General features: G+C 54.5%; 1 protein-coding gene across 1 annotated transcript in view; it reads left to right on the forward strand.

Moving 5' to 3' along the window:
- MAML1 (mastermind like transcriptional coactivator 1) overlaps positions 1–16662 on the forward strand; it is a 41042-nt gene extending 24380 nt beyond the window's left edge. Inside the window, exons 2-5 of the mRNA XM_045794985.2 lie at positions 6346–7758; positions 9781–10020; positions 11670–11766; positions 13171–16662. Of these exons, the coding sequence (XP_045650941.2) occupies positions 6346–7758; positions 9781–10020; positions 11670–11766; positions 13171–14150 (2730 nt within the window). The 3' untranslated portion in view covers positions 14151–16662. The remainder of the gene's footprint in view (positions 1–6345; positions 7759–9780; positions 10021–11669; positions 11767–13170) is intronic.
- The last annotated feature ends 5066 nt before the right edge of the window (positions 16663–21728 follow it).

Raw genomic sequence — 21728 nt, forward strand, 5'->3', positions numbered from 1 at the left:
ACATAATGTCCTCAAGGTTCCTCCATACTGTAGCACATGTCAGAATGTCTTTGCTTTTTAAGGCTGAATAATATTCCGTCGTATGGCTGGACCACGTTTTGTACATTCATTCATCCATTGATGAACTCTCGGGTTGCTTCTGCCTTTTGGCTGCAGTGAATATGCAGCTATGGACGTGGTTTACAGACACCTGTTCAAGTCCTTGCTTTCAGTGCTTTTGGAAATGGAGTTCTTTTAGAAATGTATAGTGCGGACTAATATGGTAAATCTAGGTTTTTTTTTTTTTTTTGAGGAACCACCAAACTGTTTTCCATGGCAAATGCCCCATTTTCATTCCCACCGTCCCCACAAAGGTTCCAGTTTCTCCATATCCTTGCCAACACTTGTGATTTTGATTGTTTGTTTGTTTGTTTGTTTTGGATAGTAGCCATCCTGCTGTGTTTGAGGTGGTGATAATAATTATTAATGTTTTAGGTGTGAGTGATATTGCGATATTATACACATATGTATATTTTTAAGAGTTTTTACTCTTTAGAGATACATACTGAAGTATTTGTGGATTGAATGGTATTAGGCCTGGGATTTGTTTCTTAAATAATCCAGTTTGGGGGGCAGGGAACAGGGAGGTAGAAATACAATAAAATGGCCAAATATGAATAGTTGTTTTAAGTTGGGTGAGGGGCACATGTGGGTTCAGTGTACTGTTCTCTCTAGTTTTGTGGTTTTTTTGAAATTTCACATTATTAAATAACATTTCAGGGCCAGCAGCGTCCATTCCCAGCTTGACTTTAGCACTTCCTGTTGTGCCGGTTACCCTTGAGCAACAGTAAACTACTACTCATTTTTTCTGCTTGCCTCCTTCTGTCCACTCCCACTCAGTGCTCGTTTGTGTATTCTTGCCTTTGCGTCTCAGCATGGAACGCCTGCCCCCTACTTCTGGATGACTTCTTTGATCTTTTAATACCTACCTCGGGTGCCCCCTTCTCCTTCCGCCCATAATTCTGTACTGTCTCCATCACTTCACCATCTCCTCCCAGCTGGTGGGAGCAGGAGCTGTGTCTTATTTCTCTTTTTATCCCAGTGCCCGGAGTATAGTAAAAACTTATTGTATATCTGAATTCACGATTATTTTGTGCTCAGCTCATATAGGGCAGTGTCTGGCATGTAGAAGGATCTTGTGAACGAGCAGTGCATGGGACACCGTTGGGGGAAACTGGGGGAAGGATACGCAGGACCTCTCTAAACTCTATTTCCAATTTCCTATGAACCTTGAATTCTTTTTTTTAAATTTTATTTGAGTATAGTTGGCACGGGAACCTATGATTTGTTAAAAATAAAACATTTAAGAAATGATGGTAAAAATGTCTGGACCCCAAAGTATAAAGTTTTCTGGAAAATGCATTTTTTAGAACTTGCCATTTTCAGTATGTCCTTGTAGGTGGATTCAGGGGCCAGGAATAGTGTTTACGGATCTCTTAAGTATTTATCATACTTCTAAATCACTGATGATTCCAACTATGAAGACAAATAATATCTTAAAAGTGGGAATCTTTAGTAGCAGGTTGTATTTGGTTCTGTGGTATTTTTCTTTTGCTTTAGTAGGTGTGTGTGATTTCCTCACGGCACAGCCCGTTTTTCTGGTCCCGACACCTTGATGGGATTCTCCGAGCTTAGCAGAGGGGAGGTGCCCTTCTCACAGCGTGAAGCTCTGACTCACTCCCTGCTGCCCGCGTTTCATACCAGACGCCTCGCTCTGCCACACAGGTGGAAGCAGAGTTGACGTGGGTCGTTCCCAGTGTGACCAGGAGGGAGCAGGGCTGCAAGGAGGGAGGATGGGCGGCAGATCCTTCCCGCGACCCCCGAATGTTCACACCTTGGGAAGCCTCATGGAACCTTTCATCTGCTGGAAAACAGGGCCGGTGATTCCCCTTCACAGCAAGCTTTTGAAGGTTGCGTGAGATTCTGATGCCGTGAGGAGTGGTTACGTGCAGGTGCTGAGCGGTCAGCAAGGCCACTAAGGAAGTAATGACTTGGCCCTGTGGCATTTGGCTCAGATGAGTGCCTTACCAAAGTTGCGACTCGACATGATTTCCCACATTTTCCCTCAAATCATTAAAATCTTGAATGTTGCCTGAGAGTAGGTCAATATTATCTGGAGACGGACTTTTCCACCAACAGTCAGGGTTCCTGAGTCTCCGTACAGGGCTCTAGAAGAACGTGTGGGAAAAAGGGAAAGCGAACATGGTATTAGGTTGAATTGCTGCCTTAAAAAGGTAAGGTTTTGTATGTTTCCACCTCACTTCTCAGGCGTTCCAACGAGCCGGGCCACTGGCGTACAGCACGGGTGCGATTGGATAGTTGGTGGGGAGTCAAACAGGTGCCAGAGCCGAAGGATGGCGGAGCCAAGCTCAGGGTTATGAAGCCCTCAGGGCAACGAGGTGCCACTGAAGAGCTTTCAGGAGGAGGGATAGGGTCAGGTTTGCCCTTCCATGCAGTCACTCCGACCTTAGTGCGGAATGTAGATGAGGGCAGAGACTGCAACAAGACTAGCTGTAGACATGGTGAAAATGATTCAAGCAAGAGAAGTTAGTGTGTAGATCCAAGAATGCTGAGGAGGTGGACTTAGCAGGACGAGGGTGCTGATTGGGTCCGAGGAGTAGAGAAGGAGTGGCTAGAGTGGCTCTCCGGTTCTGGCTTATGTGACCAGGTGGATGGTAGTGACATGGTCTGGGACAGGAACAGAGAAAGGAAGACGGGACTCGGGAGAAGCTGCTTCAGGTTGGGACAGATTAAGTCTGAATTATCTGTGGTACACCCTACAGGGCAGGTAGGTGGTTGGACAAACAGGAGTAGTCTAGAGCTCCGTCGACATGGCGGGTAAGAGAGCACATTCATTCACAAATACTTACTGAGTGCCAGGCGCTGTTCCAGGTACTGGGCCTCTGCTTTTCATTCTAATGGGGGAAGCTAGGCTTATTCAGGTGAGTGCCTCCATGAGGGAATTAACAAGGAGACAGGTTGGAGAGATGGAGAAGAGAGCCACCCCTGTCCCAAGCAGCCACCTGTGTTTGTTAGCTCAGCGCAAGAGTATAGGTGTTACCCTGTGGTTAGTCTGTCCTCAAAGCGCCCTGGAACTTCAGTGGGAGGTGGCAGAAGTGGAGACTAGGCAAGGACTGTGCGGTAAGGCTGGTGCCTCAAGCTGGGCTGGGGGTGGGGGACGCAGGATGCAAATTTGGTGTCCGCAGCTCCAGCTTGACCCAGAGCGGCGTGGATATTCTGGGGCCCCCTGCCCAGAGCGGAAGCTGATGGGGGGCAAAGGCTGGGGTGGGAGTCAGGCCCGCAGGGTGCTTTGGTGGAAGACTGGGTGAGCATGCAGGGCCTCCAGCTTGCCATCAGGCACATGGTACCCTTTAACAAAACCCCCTTGCGAAGGAAACGAACCCCAGATCACGTTATCCCAGGACCGGATCCTCCTGGAACCCTGTGTACCTCAAGACCATTCGATAGTTAGCCTCTGAGTGGAGTAGCCAGAAGTACCAGGTCTGCTGAGAGCGAGCCCGTGTGTTTATCCATGGCCGCCAGTTTTGTATGCTTTATGTCTGTGTTGGTTCTTACATAACTTCTAATCCGTTCAGGCTGTCTGCCCATCTCTGTTGTAAATTCCTGGAGATTAGTCCCCATGGTTTACCCATCGTCCTCTTCCTCTCCAGTGCCCTGCACATATCAGGCACTCCCGCAAATGCTTAAGACTTAAAAATCTGCCAGGCCACCGCATTCCACACTCCTCACCCCCGCCTACATCATTCCAGTGACATTTTGTGAGCAGTTGAGAGAAAAAGGCCCGGTGTTTCCTTTGGCTGAAAGTAATTGGATTGCAAAATTGAGTTGTTACTTTGGAACTTGTCTGCAGCTGTTTGCATGTGGATATTGAAAGAGGGAGTGGTAGCTTTTATAATTGTTAGGGCAAAGAAGGATTCTGTTTCTAATCTGGGACGACCAGCTGACTCATGAAGTGCCCTGACCTCCTAGGTTTCCATCTTCCCCCTTAGGAGAATGGAAAACTGAGCTCCCAGGTTTACAGACAGCCCAGAGCTGACACTGAGGAACAAATGATTTTCCAAAAAGAAAATAATAGAAAGAATAAAAATCCAAGAAAAGGGGCGCCTGGGTGGCACAGCGGTTAAGTGTCTGCCTTCGGCTCAGGGCGTGATCCTGGCGTTATGAGATCGAGCCCCACATCAGGCTCCTCTGCTATGAGCCTGCTTCTTCCTCTCTCACTCCCCCTGCTTGTGTTCCCTCTCTCGCTGGCTGTCTCTATCTCTGTCGAATAAATAAATAAAGTCTTTTAAAAAAAATTTAAAAAAATCCAAGAAAAATCAGCAACTCATTTAGATTTCCTTGTGACCAATTAAATGGCTATGAATTGCCCTTCCCCAAAGGAAACCTTTCCAACGGTTGATCTTATAAAGGTCCGTTTGAAGAGCATGGGTCCCTTTCCCCCTCCCGCCCCTAGGTGGCAGCAGGAAGCAGAGGAACCCACATGAAAGTAAAGCAGCTGTCCTCTCGTAGGGTCCTAGGACCGTGGTCAGCTTACACCTCTGCCCTACTGTTCCATCTGTTGTTATCCCTAAGTTTTTCTGAGCCAACTTAGGTACCCAGATACGGATTTAGAGAAGTACGGACTCGGCCAGGATTTATAGAGCCTTGTGCAGTCGGCTTTAACAGTAAAGAAATAGGAAAATCTAGAAGTGGGGATAAAAAAGGAATGGGAGCATTGGAATTGGGACACCAGATTGAGAAAATTGCCCTCCTTGTTTCTTTGCTTGTAGTGCATTTGTATCTAGAGGTGGTTTGCTGCTGAGAGCTGGTGCCCAAGGAGTCGCCTAGGGCAGGACCCCTGGTCAGAGCGCGGGCGCTCTCTGGCTCCTCCAGCCGCTGTGGTGGGTCGGTGTAGCCCTTCTCTGTAGCCAGAGGACAGCAGTACGGAGCTCTGGGTGCTACCGATGCCTCTGATAGCTATTGAAAGATAATAATGAAAGCTACTGTTTGGAACTCTGTAAGTGGCACAGTGCAGATGCTTAGGGTCAGTGGGAGGGAGGGATGGAATGGGGGGTGGCGGAGGGTGAGGGACAAAAATGTCACAAAAGTAAGCCTGGAAAGGAGCAGCACCATGTTTAGAACTAAGTGTAGGCACCTCCGTTAAAGGAGAAGCCATGTCCTGGCAGTTGGAAACGAGGCTGGGGAAAGAGTGGAAAGATACCACCTTCTCTCCTCCCCACTCCCATTGTCGTATTCTTGTCATGAAACTCCGGCGCCTGGACTCCCAGCTCAGGGTGCTGCTGCTCACTGCTTGTGGAGGGCGTTTGTAGCCGTGTGTGTGTCGTGTGTGTGTGTGTGTGTGTGTGTGTGTGTGTGTGTCCGTGTGTGTCCCATGGCCTGGAAGGCCGGGAGCCCGTGAGTTCCACAGGAACCACCTCATTTGTCTTGATCTGCACACAGCACTGGCCCCCTGCACAAGGTGGACTGTTCGGAAGGTTAGCTGAACAAATCTTGCTGAGGAGATCGGGGGAAGCAAGAACAGCAGTGAGAGACACACTGGCTGTGTTCAGAGAAATGCTCTTGATAGGAAGTGGTGGGGTTTGTGGGGCTGGTGTCTGGGCACGGGGGATCGGAAGCTGCTGCGGCCGGCAGGGAGGAGGGTGGGCACGAATGGAGCAGCCCTGCCTGGAGAGAAGGGGTGGGGCCAAGCAATGGCTCCTTGGAAGGCTGTACAGGGCGTGAAAACTGGCCTGTGCCACACGACGGCGGCCTGGTGCTCGTGAGCCACCCCCACCAACGCCTGAGAAAGAGCCCCTAGCAGCCAGGGCTCCTTCCACGGGAAGCGATAGCAATCAGAGTTAAATCAGCTTAAACACAAGGAGAAATTTTTTGGTTCCCTGAAGTGAAAAGTCCAGGGTGATCTCCTGTACAGCCAGGACTTAGGTGGCGCCCTCGAGAACATGTATGTATCTTCTGGTTCTTTCTCATTGGCTCCATTCTTGGGCACACCCTCCGACTAGATGACCGTGGGCAGCATGGGGCTTGCGTCCTGCAGGAAGACAGGGCCGCAGAAGTGAGGGACCCACACCCTGACTGAAGTGGGCTCACTTTCCCGCAGTGCAGTTAGTGGTCGGGACTCAGGCCCAGCCGTAGGATCTGGGAGAGGGGAAGGGGGGGTAAGCTGGACAAGCGCAGTCAACAGGAGAGCACTGCGGGGACGTAGGCCCTGACTGACGTCAGCGCTAGACGTGGACAGGCCTCCTGCATGGCGCTGTGTCTTAAGTCCCTCTTGTCCGTGTCTTGCAGCATCTCCACGATACGGTGAAGAGGAACCTCGATAGCACCACCTCCCCTCAGAATGGCGAGCAGCAGAATGGCTACGGAGACCTCTTCCCTGGACACAAGAAGACCCGGCGAGAGGCCCCACTGGGAGTAGCCGTCACATCCAACGGCCTGCCCCCGGCCTCTCCCCTGGGGCAGCCTGACAAGCCTGGCCCCGAGGTGCTGCAGGCCAGCGGGAAGCACGCCCTGGGGCTGGACTCCATCAGTAAGAAGTGTCTGGTCGACTCCAGCCTCCACTTGAACGGGGGCAGCACCCCCGGCGAGCCGTTTCCCCTGAGCCTGACTAAAGAGCTGAAGCAGGAGCCCGTTGATGACCTGCCTTGCATGATCACGGGGGCCGGGGGCTCCATATCTCAGAGCAACCTCATGCCTGACCTCAACCTGAACGAGCAGGAGTGGAAGGAGCTCATCGAGGAGCTGAACAGGTCAGTGCCCGATGAAGACATGAAGGATCTGTTTAATGAGGACTTCGAGGAGAAGAAGGACCCAGAGTCATCTGGGTCGGCCACACAGACCCCGTTGGCACAGGACATTAATATTAAGACAGAATTCTCTCCAGCCGCCTTTGAACAAGAACAGTTAGGCTCTCCACAAGTGAGGGCTGGGTCTGCAGGACAGACCTTTATGGGGCCTTCGGGTGGCCCCGTGAGCACAGAGTCACCCAGCCTGGGGGGCGCTCAGCCTCTGTTCCACGCCTCCGGTCAGCCAGGGGCCGACAATCCCAGTCCCAGCCTGATGCCGGCATCAGCCCAGGCCCAGAACGCACAGAGAGCCCTCTCCAGCGTGGTGCTGCCCGGCCCGGGCCCGGGAGGGGCGTCGGAGCTGTCCTCCGCCCACCAGCTGCAGCAGATCGCTGCCAAGCAGAAGCGCGAGCAGATGCTCCAGAACCCGCAGCAGGCCACCCCTGCGCCAGCCCCGGGCCAGATGTCCACGTGGCCGCAGACGGGCCCCTCCCACAGCCCCCTAACCGTCCCCTATGCCCTGGAGAAGCCTGCCAGCCCTCCCGGCTACAAGCAAGACTTCACCAACTCCAAACTGCTCATGATGCCCGGTGTGAGCAAGAGCTCCCCGCGGCCCGGGGGCCCCTACCTCCAGGCCAGCCACGTGAACCTGCCGAGTCACCCGCCGCCCAGTAACTTGAGCCAGAACGCCGTGACTAACCAGGCCTCAGTGCTGGACTACGGCAACACCAAACCCCTGTCCCATTACAAAGCCGACTGTGGGCAGGGCGGCCCCACGGCCGGCCAGAGCAAGACCGCCCTCATGGCTTACCTTCCCCAGCAGCTGCCTCATATGAGCAATGAGCAGAACCCCTTGTTCATGATGAAACCAAAGCCAGGGAATATGCCCTTCCGATCACTGGTTCCACCCAGCCAGGTGAGCACGCGGCCTCCCTCTCTGTCACCGTGCACCCCCGCGGTTACTCAGGCCCAGGGAGTTGGGGAACAGAGGGAGGGAGGAGTCTCTTGAGAGAGGAAATCAGTCAGGCAAACCGGAGTTGATTCCGAAAACAGAAATGGGATAAAATTCCCTGGTGTAACGTGGTTTAAAGTAGCCATACGTTTGAGGCATCGCTGGGCACCGAGGGGGAGGCGTGTCCTGCCTGCCGTACAGCGTGAACGAAGTCATGTGTGGCTGTCTTTGCAGGTAGAGGTCACATTTAATGTGCTTCTTAGAGGCTTTGCTTTTTTAAAAAAAAAAAAAACTCCTTTCAGATCTCTGTGTGCAAAATACCTTAAGATTTAGTAAGGGGAGCGCGGACCCCCAGCCCTGTAAGCCCCGTGCTTGTTGAGCCATCACGCTCCAGCCTGGCAGCGCCACGTCGCTCTGTAGGGTGGAGGATGGTCAGGTGCCAGTTTTATCAGGATCGGTATTTGCATTTCTACTCACGGTCACATGTGTTCTAAGATGTCTCTTCCCTGGCAACCTTCCCATGGCGAGGGCTTCTCCCCTAGCTTCCTCCAAGACACAGGGGAGCACACCGGCTTTTCTCACTCGCGGTGTGTCCTGGACCATCTTCTGTGTCCGCGCACGGAGATCCCCGATACTTGTTAACAGCCGTGTGGCGGCAGTTGTGGAATGCGGGGGTGCCCTCGTGTCGGTGTACCTCGTCGTCTCCTGGTCTTCATGACTGTAGGTAAGCCTGCGGCTAGTACCTTGGCGGGCACCGTTGTGTATTTGCAAAATTGTAAAACTAAAAACCCAGTGTTGGTGATAATAATAATGGAAATCGATGCCCCTCTGCTGACGAGGGTGGGCACATGGGCACGGTGCTTGTGGGAAGTGATTTGGCATTCGATGTTCTTCTTTAGCCATAAAAATGTTCATAAGCATCGACACGTTACACCCCTGCAAGAAATAATCCCTAAAAAATAGGAAAGTTATATACGAGATATTCATTGCATCATTATTTCTAATAGCCCCAAACTGGAAGCAGGTTAAGCATCTCTCATCAGGAGAGCACACGTGCAAGTGTCGGGACGGCCACCGATGCCGGCCACGAAACTCCACAGCCACTGGGAGTGCCCTTCAGAGCGGTGACGACTGCCAGTGCTTAGCGCCTTGCAAAGCACTCGGAGCCCACAGGCTTCTGGGGGCTCGGGGGTTGGGGTGAGGAAATTACCTCAGCGTCTGTCTGCTCGAAGTTTAGACTCTTGTAAGGATGGACCTCTTGTCAGGTTAGACCTGTAAGGACTGGAAAGAGCTCAAAAAGTTGAGGTTGTTTAAATGATCATTGCTTTTTACCTTTTTCCCATTTTGGGTTCAATCCCCCCCCCCCCGTTTAAATGTAAGTCACGATGGGATAATACTGTGCAGCCCCTGACGTGACTCTCACTTTTAGCCCACGTATTGAGAGTATTTATTGACGTTTTCATTGATACTCAGTATCCTGTGAGCGTGAGTATCTGACGAAAGCCAAGCAGACTGGTCCCAGGAAAGTGCCATACGCGGATGGACACGTGGTGTGGTTTCCGGCAGTCGAGGGGCAGGCCCACCGCTGGGGACCCAGGGTTTGCACACTTGGACCATCGCGTCTCCATCCGTTGGAGCCCCTCAGAGCGTTCCTCCCCGGGGGCCCCTTCTGCACTCGCACATTCCAGAAAGTGAGCGTTTAGAAGCTCCGGTTGCCGACTGCAGGCAACGCCTGCAGATACACAAGCTAAAGGGTAAGATCTCACCTTTGCCGCTGGTGAGCCGCAGGCAGCAGGGATCCCGTGCGGCTGGGGACACTGCTCCTGGCTGGGTGCTCGGGTGTTCGCTCCCTGGACATCTGGCCCAGGCCTGGAGGACGCGTGCACGGGGCTCCGCGGGGGCTTCAGGGGAGAACCTGCTCCGATCCCGGCTTATGGGCGTCACTGTGTTCCTCCTGACGTGAGACCCCCTTCTCTGTGCTCACAGGAGCAGACCCCACCCAGCGTCCCCGTGGCCGCCCCGGCTGCCGGGGTGGGGAGCCAGCAGCCCGCTGCGTCCGTGGCCAGCACCCGCAGCAGCGCCCCCTATCTGAGCAGCCAGCAGCAGGCGGCGGTCATGAAGCAGCATCACTTGCTTTTGGACCAACAGAAACAGCGGGAGCAGCAGCAAAAGCATCTGCAGCAACAGCAGTTCCTGCAGAGGCAGCAGCACCTTCTGGCAGAACAGGTAACACGAGAGGTGAAGACGACCCCCGCCGCCCCACACGCACCCGCCTCCCACGTCACAGCGTGGCTGTCAGCCCCGCTGCGTGTGTGCGTGTGTGTGTGCGTGCATGTGTGGCCCTTCGTTTGCATGTCCTTTGCCCTTTTTTAAGAAAAAATTTCTGAAGACTTATTTATTTATTTTAGAGAGAGGGAGAGAATCTCCAGCAGACGCCCCTCAGTGGACTGAGCCACCCAGGCGCCCCTCCTTTGCCCCTTAAGCCCCTTCGTCAGACAGTGGCCTGTGTAGAGGCAGCTTTCCGTGTCACTCGGTGGGGATTCGTGGAGGCCGATCTGTGCCCAGCACTGTACTTGTTAGGGATGCGTTTCCACGTCCCTTGTCCGCAGCTACCAGAGCACGGAGCCCCCCGGTCTGCCGGTTCACTGTGGGGTCCAGCTTTGTTGTAAATGTAGTTTGTGCTGAGCCGGAAGATGACACAGGGACGTGCAAACGTCCCTGAGGCCCTTGAGTCCTAGAATCAGGCCACAAGCCCCCTCCACGTCCTGCAGTCCACCCGCGCGGCCCCCAGGTGTGGTGTGCGGGCGTCAAGGTTAGGGCAGTGCTCAGGGTTTCAGGTCCCATCTTTAAAGTCGCAAGAGAAGAACCAGCTACCCAGGAGACGAAGGTGACTGAGGAGGACTTTAAAGCCCACCCCCCTGCCTCAGTTCTGCCATTTTTAAAAATGACAGCTTTATTGGGAACTGAGAGTCATGTGACCTCTATCCACCCATTTGAAGTGTACAATCCGGTGGTTTTACGATAATCACACAGCAGTGCAGCCATCACCACAGTCGACTTCATCCGTTTTCAGCCCCTAAAAAGTCATCGCCCGTGTTGTGGCACGTGCGTGTTTCCCTCCTTCCCGTGGCTGAGCAGTGCTCTCTTTGGATGCACTCCGTTTGACTTACTCGGTCACCGGTTGGCGACACACGGATTGTTGCGCCTTCCTATGGACGGAGGTTTTCAGCTCTGTCAAGTGTACACGCAGGGGCCGAGTCGCTGGGTCACATGGTAGCTCCTACGTGGAGCCCTGTGCGGAGTCGCCAGACTGTTCTCCCCAGCGGCTGCGCTGTTTTACATCCCACAGCAGTGTGAGGACGCCCAGTCTCGCCACAGCCTTCCCGTGCTTGCGTTTCTGGTTCTAGCTATCCTCGTGCGTGAGCGGTGGTATGTCGCTGTGGCTCTGGTTCGCATTTCCCTGCTCTGCCCTCCCAGCGTTGTGGGGAGGAGCAAAGGGAGAGAGAATCTGAAGCAGGCTCCACGCCCAGCTCGGAGCCCAGTGCAGGGCTCCATCTCACGGTCCTGAGACCATGACCTGAGCCGAAACAAGAGTGGGTTGCTCAAATGCCTGAGCCAGCCAGGCGCCCCCCCCAACGTTTCTTTAAACCCATAAACCACCTTTTTTTTTTTTTCCTAATCATTGCTTCTTAGGTCTGCCCTGTCCTGTTTCATACAGTTGATTAAAAATCCCCCAAATGAAACCACAAGTATCATCTCCACAGGAACGCATCCCTGAGTAACAAACGGGGGTGTGCTTTTGTCTGATCTAACTCTGTTGTTTTTGTTTTATGTGGGTCTTGTTGTTTTGTTCTATTGTTCTTAATGTTTTCTAGGAGAAGCAGCAGTTTCAGCGCCACCTGACGCGCCCGCCTCCCCAGTACCAAGACCCAACCCAGAGCACCTTCCCCCAGCAGGTGGGACAGTTCACAGGTGAGGGGACGTCGGAGGTGGTGCAGGCGGGCGGGGACGGCAGGCTCGGGCCAGAGCGGTTGGTCTATCCCTCCCCTGCCGAGTTCTCACTGTCTGCGGGGCCTCCTGCTAGCAGCTGACTAGATCGACTTGCTTGTATAAACGTCAGCGTGCCTGTGCAGCCTGGCTCTCTGGGTCCCCTCGGGCCGGGGGACAGCAGACCACTTCGGCGGGTACTCCGGCGGCGGCGTCTTTTGAAGCAAAATCATTTCTGGCCAGACGATAGCTTATCAACAGGAAATGGCTTCTGTAATTCTTAAGAAAGTTCCTTTGTGTCTGCCGTTAGGTGCCTTCAGAAAGTGACCCTCTTATTTTCCAGATAAGGAGAGAGACTTGGTGTCGTTTGTGTGGCCTTTTGCTGCTTCCCTTTCTCCCTGTCAGCTCACTTTGGTGTCACGGGTGGCATCAGCAGTGGGCAGCTGGGCGCAGGGCGGGAAGCACTCTGAGGTCTCAGCTGCCATGTCGCCCATGTGCGAGGGAACCTGACTGCCTTGCTCAGGCCATCAGTCCAGGAATTCAGTGGGACCTCACACCCTCCCGCTCTCACCCCCATGGTGCCAACAGCTCGTGCGTCCCTCACCTAAGTAATTTGAGCAGCCCCTGCCCAGCCCCAGAACCACTGTCACAATCCGCTTGCCCTATGGCTCTGCAGCCCTGCCCTTCACGAGGAGCCCCAGCTCCCCTGAGTCTGGCCACAACTGTCTGTCCAGTTGTATCTCCAGCCAGTGGGGACACCCTCCCGGACCCCAGCCACGGAGCTCCCCACACAGACCACCTCTTGTAACTCTGTGCCTTTCCACACTGTCTTCTCTGTCTAGAATACTCCGTTTCTCCCAACTGTTCAGTCACTAAAATTCGACCCTTTTAAAACCTAATGTCTTTGTCACCATTTCTCTGAAGCCCTCCCCAGATCCTCCCAGGCACTGAGCCTCTGGTCCCCTGCCCTGCCAGCTGTTGTCATCACCCTGTCGCACCACATGGAGCCTTTGCCTCGCAGAGGCAGGCCCTGGGCCAGATCCGTCTCAGAGTCCCCGTGCTGGCATGGGGCCTCCGACAGAGCAGAAATGGGGTGGGCCTTTGACAGGTGAATCATTGAGTCTCCTGGCTTCCCCCACCTTGGGGTTTTGCCCCTTCCTCTGAGCCAGTCTTAAATTCCTCACTGCTCCAGACTGGCCTCCGTTCCACCCTGTGGGAAAGCTGCTCTCCTTTGGCCCCCAGGGCTGTCTTCTTTGAGGCTCCACTGACCTTAAGATACCTGGTGTTCTGATTCTGCCTCTCACGCCAGAGAATAGTGCCTGCAGCTGGGGTCTTAGAGCCTCTCCACAAAATGCCAGCCCGATTGACCGACTCTGCTCTGTCTTCTAGGGTCCTCTGCTGCTGTGCCTGGCATGAACAGCTTGGGCCCATCTAACTCCAGCTGTCCTCGAGGGTTCCCTCAGGCCGGGAATCTGATGCCAATGGGCCCCGGACACACTTCGGTTTCCTCTCTCCCCTCCAACTCAGGCCAGCAGGACCGGGGTGTGGCTCAGTTCACTGGCTCCCAGAGCCTGCCGCAGAGTGGTCTCTATGGCATGGCCTCCGGCATCACGCAGATCGTTGCCCAGCCTCCGCCACAGGCCACCAACGGACATGCCCACATTGCACGGCAGACCGGCGTGGGCCAGAACACCTCGGTCTCCGCTGCCTATGGGCAGAACTCTCTGGGCAGCTCTGGCCTCTCCCAACAGCACAACAAGGGGACCCTGAACTCTGGCTTAACCAAGCCACAGGTCCCGAGGGTGTCAGCCGCTATGGGAGGCCAGAACCCCTCGTGGCAACATCAGGGCCTGCCGAACTTGAGTGGCCAGACCCCAGGGAGCAACACCGTGAGCCCGTTCACGGCAGCCTCCAGTTTCCACATGCAGCAGGCCCACCTGAAAATGTCCAGCCCCCAGTTCTCCCAGGCAATGCCCAGCAGGCCCATGGCCCCCATGAGCTCGGCAGGTGCGGCGGGCTCCATGCTGCCCCCGGTGAGCGCGCAGCAGAGGACCAGTGCCCCCGCCCCAGCACCTCCCCAGGGAGCCCCACAGCCAGGCTTGCCGGGCCTGAACCCCGGCGGGCCTGAGCTGGGGGCCTTCAGCCAGAGCCCGGCACCACCGATGGGGGGCCGGGCGGGACTGCACTGCTCTCAGGCCTACCCCGTGCGGACCGCGGGCCAGGAGCTGCCCTTTGCCTACAGCGGGCAGCCAGGTGGCAGCGGGCTGGCCAGCATGGCCGGAGATGCCGACCTGATCGACTCCCTGCTGAAGAACAGGACTTCGGAAGAGTGGATGAATGATTTGGACGACCTTTTAGGGCCTCAGTAACTGGAGGGTTTGCGGTGTTCTCAGTGTTCATACAGCCTGTATTTTTGTTCTCAGATTCAAGAAAGAGCAACTACTTTGGACCAAAAGCCCGTGGCCCGGGGAACCGGGTGGGGGTGGGGGGTGGGCTGGAGCCCCAGGGCTGAGGTGGGCCCTGGTCAGGGTCTGCGGGGCCCCCCCGGCTCCCAGCCAGCAGTGGCGGTCTGTCGGGCTGGTCCCAGCCCCTCTGCTGGCATCCATTGCCTGGTGTCGGGACAGCAGGACAGGGTTCTACAGGTGGTTTTCTATCCAAATGACCAAAAAAACCCAACAGTAAGAACAGTGAAACCCCACGATGTCAGGCTTACCAAACCTGTGCCATCGTGTTGACTTAATCCAAGACTTCTCCACTTGCCCCAGTGCTGGGGACAGGTTTCGTTGCAACTTCATATAGCAGAACTATTTGCAATTTGTAGCATAGAAAAGATTTTTTTTTTTTTTTTTAAGATTTGAAGCCCGATTAGGATAGGTGGTGGTTTAAACCGATTGAGTGGCACTGGGGACCTAGGGTTTCCCTGTGGTCAGGAGCCTTTCTTATTCCTGCTCTTTGTCCGCTTTCAGGGGAAAGGGAGGGTCCCTGGGCAATGGTTTCCGCCTGCGCAGCCTGTGACTGCATGTGCCAGAAAGAAACAGGGTGCCGCGAGGTAGCAGAGCTGGGGACACAGATGTGGCCTCTGCAGCCTCTCCTGCTGCTCCTGCGGTGCCGTGTCCCCCAGGTCGGCACTCAGGACGGCCAGCCCCCAGGCAGCTCCCGGGCCACGTGCCGGAATGGAATGTTTGGGGTTCCTGTGTCCTCTCGTCTCTCCCCACCTTCTGCAGTTTCTCTGAAAACTGGGATTTAATGTGTCAGGAAGGTGATCCTAGCTGAGCTGTGCACAGAGGTCTTCACCCCATCTCCAGTTCCTGTGACCTTTCTGCCTCCCCTTCTTTGTCTCTCCAGCCCAAATGGAAAACTTCTTGAAGGCAACAGTGTACTAGACAGGTGGGGAAAGAGTCACTAAAATTCCTTAGGAAGCCCCAGCGTTGTAGGCGGGAGGGCTTCTCCCCAGAAAGCAACGGTGCAAGGGGGGAGGGAGGGAAAGCAGCGAGCGTGGTGGCCCGGGGGCCTGCGGGCAGGGCCGGAGGAGAGAATCCCACTTGGTTTTACCACTTCGGCCACTCTCCCACGTCAGATGACTTGCACTTTTTAAAGAGAATGGCTTTATAACACTAACACATCCTTCTCCAAATGGGAGTGGATTTCTCTCTGAAGGTCTGTGGACTTGACTAAGCTAAGAGTCCACAAAACAGGATTACGTGTGGGCTGCTTCTGGCCAAACAGATGGACAGAGCACTGGGGTTAGAACGAAAGCAAAATGGTCAGTGCAGAGTGAGACCCTTTTAAACAGAGTGTCGGCGAGCAGCTAGGACACTGAGAAGAGTGGCTTCCATGAGAGTGGTCTCAGGAGAAACCGAAACCCCATTTTTATTTCCCTGGAGTCTCGACGTGGATGGTTCAAGGAGTGTCCTATGTAAAGAGCTGAGCCAGGGATGGTATCCACATGGGCAGCCTGAGTGGCTTTGAGGGGACGAAGGGTTGTGCACACAGGGGTAATTATTCTGCACCAGCAGTGCCTTTCAAGGGGGTACTTGGACCCTCAGAGCCTCTTCTCTAATAGCCATTTGCCACCTCGGGTGGTGTCTGCGCCATTTCCCCTTTGAACGCCCTCCCCGCCCCCCACCCCCACCCCCAGATGCTGAACTGTGCTTTCACAGAAGGGAATGAATCATAAAGCCAGTGAAGACTCCACCCTCTGCGGGAGTTCCCCTATCCGAAGGGCTAGAGGGTGACTTCAGCGGGTTTCCCACCAAAAATAGTGGGCTAGGGGCTGGCGATGGGTCCTGTTCCTCTCCTGGTCTCCCTCTGGCTGCTCACGTCTGCCCCCTCGTGGGGAGGGCCGCCCCTGCCTTAGTCCTCGGGCCGCCGGACAGACAGCAGGCTTCCCGCTGCAGTGTCGGAGCAATAAAATGTGATGCTTGGGGTCCCCCCAGGGAGCTGCCCATGGCTTTATTTATGAATCTGGTTTTTGGGGAGTCGGGAGGAGACGCCTCCGCTTCAGTGCAAATCCCCTCTTCCAGGAGCCATGACTCAAAAGAAGGGTGCTCGGACTTTGTTATACACATTTGCTTTGTGTAAATAAATGTTTACAATTTTATATTAAAGAGGAAATAAGCGTTAGAGTTTCTGACTGTATATTTTTTACTTTTATAGATTTTAAAACTATGATCCTTTATATATGTGTTTTGGGGGAGCTATGATAAGTTTTATGGCAAACGGTTGATATTGTTAACTTTTTATTGTCATCAAAGTACATAAAAATCCTATTAATCCCCTTATTCTTCTACCGCCCTTAACTCTGGTATACACCAAAAAGAAATCTTTACTCTCCTTCTTTTATCATTATAAAATAATAAAAGTATTTTGCTAGTATGGAAACCGCCTGTGACTTGGACCTCACGTGGCTGCGCCGGCAGGCTGGGCGGGGGACGGGCGCATGACTTCCTGGGTCGCTGATGTCCATCTGCGTGCAGCTGCTTGCTCGCTGCGCGGTGGAGGGTGCGGGGACTTCGGTCTGGTCCCTTCTATTACGCGAGGCCGAGGCCGGCTCAGAGGGTGGAACTCAGGGTCACCAGGAGCCTGTCCCCTCTCTGGGGCCCGCCCTGTCCTTGTGTCTAATGGGAGGAAGTTGGACCAGGGAACTCAGGGATCCTTAGCAGTTGAGATGTTTTCCTTGTAGCCTGAGACTTACCCTCTGAGCAGGCCCCCAAGGTCCTATTTAGAAGTCCTCCTTTTTTTTTTTTTTTTTGTAAGAACGTATGTTCTGGTGCTCCCACCCACGCACTGTTGTCACTGTCACACTGGGGGGGGGTCGTCCCACGATGGACCCACCCTTCCCCTTGTGTCTTCCTAGCACCTGCCCCTCTTCCCTCTTGGTGGTGGTAACTCGCCGGCCCAATGGCTGCTGTAAGCTGGGCCGCAGATGCTAGCCAGTGCCTACAGGCCTTTCCGTGAAGGTTGGGAAAGATCATCTTTGGACCCTCGACCAGATTGGAAACCAGCACGGCGAGGACAGAACTCACCCACCCGCCTTCGTATCTGCGTCCTGGAGTGCAGTCTCTGCGGGGAGTGAGCTGCGTGACTGGCAGGACATGTGCTGCTGCAAAAACCTAATGACCCCGGGGCGGGAGAGGGCGGTCCAGTGTGTTTCCTGCTCCAGGCCGCAGGTCCCCACCGGCCCGCGGGCATGGAAGCAGCAGGAGCCTCAGGGCAGCAGTCCGGTGACTAGCAGCTCATCGCCTGTGCAGAAGGCTCCACGTGTCCCTGTCCCTGGAAAGCAAAGCTTTTCAAGATTGCGGAAGGAAAAGCTGGAATTCTATACCTAAGTCACGGAGGATGTAACCCCGTGAGACTCGGCCAAGGTGAGTGCTTGCTGAGCTTCCTTTGGATCTCTCCCCCGCCCCCACCCCGACATCGTCACCCTCTCTCATCTTGAACGTCAAGGTTTCAGATGGGTTCTGTGCTTTCTTAAGTACCCAGCTGCTTCTGCGCACTGTGGGACAGAGCCCAACCGCGCATTGTCGTCTTCAAGGTCAAGAGCCTCAGATATCCCATCACCGGGTCATGTTACTCTCAGTGATGGAGAATCGGCGGAGGGGGTCTAGACCGTGAGCAGTAAAAAAAATTTTTTTAAGGGGCCCCTGGGTGGCACAGCGGTTAAGCGTCTGCCTTCGGCTCAGGGCGTGATCCCAGCGTTCTGGGATCGAGCCCCACATCAGGCTCCTCCGCTATGAGCCTGCTTCTTCCTCTCCCACTCCCCCTGCTTGTGTTCCCTCTCTCGCTGGCTGTCTCTATCTCTGTCGAATAAATAAATAAAATCTTAAAAAAAAAAAAATTTTTTTTAAAACCCACCAAAATCCCACCTGTTATATCTGCCCTCCCATGCCATTTCTTCTTTTCAATATTTGCTTGTGGAGTAAAAGATACTTTGCTGAAATTCTGCGTGCTAGGGTGGACGCACTTCTCTATCTGTGATGGCCAAATAGGCCCACCAGCCAAATACGCTCCCCAAAGGGACCCCGAGGACATCCCTCTACCAGAAAGAGGGCACCCTGAGGGACACCACATCATTGAGAAGCCAGGTGGCCGTTCCTCGGAGGCCCAGACTGACAGTAGAAGGTGTAACAGAACCGGCTCCCCGATAGCCACAGGATCGAGAGGATCCCAAAGCAATAGGGCCTGGTGGGATTGTGGCCCTTTAAGAGGCCACGTGGGAGGACCCGACCCACAGAGAGCTAGGGAGCTGTTAGTGGATCGTGGTGGGGCCGGGGGCAAAGAGCCGGCCATCTGATGGGTTGGCTTCCTTTCTACGAGCGGGAGGACTCAACAGTGGATCATTGATGGGATGGCTGACCGAAGCTGCCCCAGGACACGACACATTACCCAGTTTCCAGACAGGAGGCGCTTCTCAGACTCAGAACCCCTTGAGCAAAGGAGAGGCCGAACCCCAGGAGGGCGGTGAGTGCTTCTCCTGGTCTTTCCGGAGGGGCCTATCTCCAGGCACTCAGAGAACCGCACATAACCAGGGAAGAGGAATACCTCATTGCTTTAGGACTGCATTTGGACACACGGTCTGAGCTGACGTTGACCCTGAGGATGTCGTGTCCTCATGACGCAGGGGAATAACAGGGGCTACACAGCACACGGAGTCCTGCCCAGGCCCAGCTCACAGTGGGACGGCCGCGTCCACAGCCCGGCCCGGTCATCTCCCCGGCCCTGATCTTCAATCAGAGCGGACACCCTTGCTTGTTGTAGAAACCTCCCATCGGCCAAGTGGAAACCTCCAAAACCAAGAGAGTCCATGAAAAGCCATGTTGCCGTCCAGAGGTAAAGGTGGAGATCGGTGCCGCCTTGAAAGCCTTATAGGATACTCGGTTGGGTGGGGATGGGGGGTCCCCCTCACAGATGCCCATGTCACCCCCAGTCTGGTTTTCACAAAAAGATCACCCCTGGCAGTTGCAAACTCAACCGAGTCCAAACCCGCAGCTGCAGGGGGCGTCAGTGAGCCTCTGCCCTCGGACCCCCACGCCGCGGTGGAAAAGGGGGCTTATGAAAGGATTAGCTATGGTTGGGGGGGTGGCGTGGGAGCGTCTCTGCAGGATCCCGGCAGCATGGCTCTGACTCACCCAAGAGCTCGAACCCCGTCACTGCTCAGTGTCCGCCCTGCCAGCGACAGAGACCAATGCCCAGCCTCTGAGTCAGCCCACATCTCGAGACCAACTGGCCACTTGGGTTCCCGGCATCCCTCCCACGCTGGGGAAGTGTGGTGATTCATCTTTTTTTTTTTCTTTTTTTCTTTTCTGGCTCTTTGTTTGGCTAGAACTTCAGATTTACCCAAAAAAAGTTGTGAAAAGAGTACAAAGATCTCAAAAATGTGCTAAGTTGTAACAGACACAAAAGACCACGTGTCACAGGAATGAATCCCTCTATGTGACATGTCCAGAAAAGGCAAACCAATAAATACAGAAGACAGATCCGGGCGGCCTGGGGCTGGGGCTTACTGGGCCGATGAAATTGCTCTTAACACCAGATCATGGTGATCCTTTGCACGGCCGGGCAAATTTACTAAAAGTCATTGCATTGGACGTTTAAGATGGGTGACTTTTATGGTATGTAACTTCTTTTTTTTTTTTTTTAAGATTTTATTTATTTATGTGACAGAGAGACAGCCAGTGAGAGAGGGAACACAGCAGGGGGAGTGGGAGAGGAAGAAGCAGGCTCACAGCGGAGGAGCCCGATGTGGGACTCTATCCCAGCACGCCGGGATCACGCCCTGAGCCGAAGGCAGACGCTTTAACGACTGCGCTACCCAGGCGCCCCTATGGTATGTAACTTCTATACCCCAGCAGAGTTGTCTTTCACAGTGCTTAGATATGTTCCCCCAGCTTCTCCGTCCGTTAGAGCAACAATATAATTATGTTTTAAGAAATTTAAAAGATTTTATTTATTTATTGGAGAGAGAGAGAGAGAGCACAGGGGAGGAGAGAGAAGCAGGCTCTCTACTGAGCAAGGAGCCCGATGCGGGATTCGAACCCAGGACTCTGAGGTCATGACTTGAGTCAGTATAATTATTAAATTATGCCTAACAGTATAATTACTAAAAATAGGAAATTAAGGGCACCTGGCTGGCTCAGTCGGTTAAGCGTCTGACTCTTGATCTCAGCTCAGGTCTTGATCTCAGGGACAGGAGTTCAAGCCCCACACTGGGCTCCACGCTGGGTGTGGAGCCTACTTAAATAAAATCAAATCAAAATCAAAAATAGGAACTTAGCATTGAGACAAAGACTGTCAACTAATCGACAGTTCTTCAGATGTCAAGAGCTGTCCTGTGATGCCCTTTATCCCGCCTGGGATCCCATCCCGGGTCACACCGCCCCTGAGCTATCCAGCCTCCTTCCTCTCCCCGACCTGTGCCGGTTCCTCAGTCTTTGTCCTCGGGGTCCTTGGCAGCAGCCGTTGCCATGTCCCGGAATGGATGCAGAGCCCAGCTGTGGCTCTGGCTGTCCTGCCAGCATGTCTGACCTGTCAGTACAGAGCCCATCCTCTGTCACCTTGGGTGGAGTGTCTCCACCTGTGCTCCCGGGGAATGTGAGCAGAGTCCAAGGTGCCGTCCCCTCCGGACTCCCAGAGGCTGCCGACCAGGAGAGCATGGAAGGACTGCCCAAAGGGACAGGTCAGGGGCCAGCTTAGTGATAAGACCTTGCATCCTCTAGGAAGGGGTATGCACCCCAGATCAGTGACCGGGACATGGGGTTCCGGCAGGTAGGAGACATGGAGGGGGAACAGGGAGCGGAGGTAGAGGTGACCTTGCTTGCCAGTTGCTCTGGAGACCCCCCTCCCAGACCTTTTGCTTCCCGTCCTGCAACTTCCGGCTGTGTGCGTCCAGGGACCCCGGCTCCCGAAGGGACGTCTCCACCAGAAGACGCAGCAGGAGTCCTGTTAGGCTTTAAGCTACAGCTGCCCCCTGGGCCTTGGAGCTCCTTGTGCCAAGACACCTGGCAGGAGGAGTGGACCCTGACCATCAGGGGAGGAGGATGGGGTTCCACACTGGGGAGCGAGAATGCATTCCACCCCGCTGACTCCCTGGTGCGCCTCTTGGTACAATTTGGTGGCCAGGGGACGGGCGGCCACCATGCATTGCTAGTGCTGGGTGACCAGGGGCTCGGCCCCTCCCGAGAGATGGGTTCGGGGTGGGGGGGCCCTCCAGGTAAAGCTGACGTGCTGGCTGAGGGCAATCGGACTTACTGTATGAAGAGGACCCGTGTAGCGCAAGGTGCGGACTCTAGGCGGCGCTGTGGCGCACCCCCAGGGCTGCCCGCGGGGGGCCGAGGGATTCTCCCGGGAATCTGCTGGGTCCGGGGCTGCGCGGCTCCACCTGACATCTCCTACTCCCCTTCACAGGGCCGCCCGCCTTCAATGCCTGGTCGCGGGGGGGGGGGGGGTGC

This window comes from Ursus americanus, chromosome 5 (genome assembly GCF_024610735.1).
Source record: "Ursus americanus isolate L20-20 chromosome 5, mUrsAme1.1.p, whole genome shotgun sequence".
Taxonomy (NCBI): Eukaryota; Metazoa; Chordata; class Mammalia; order Carnivora; family Ursidae; genus Ursus; species Ursus americanus.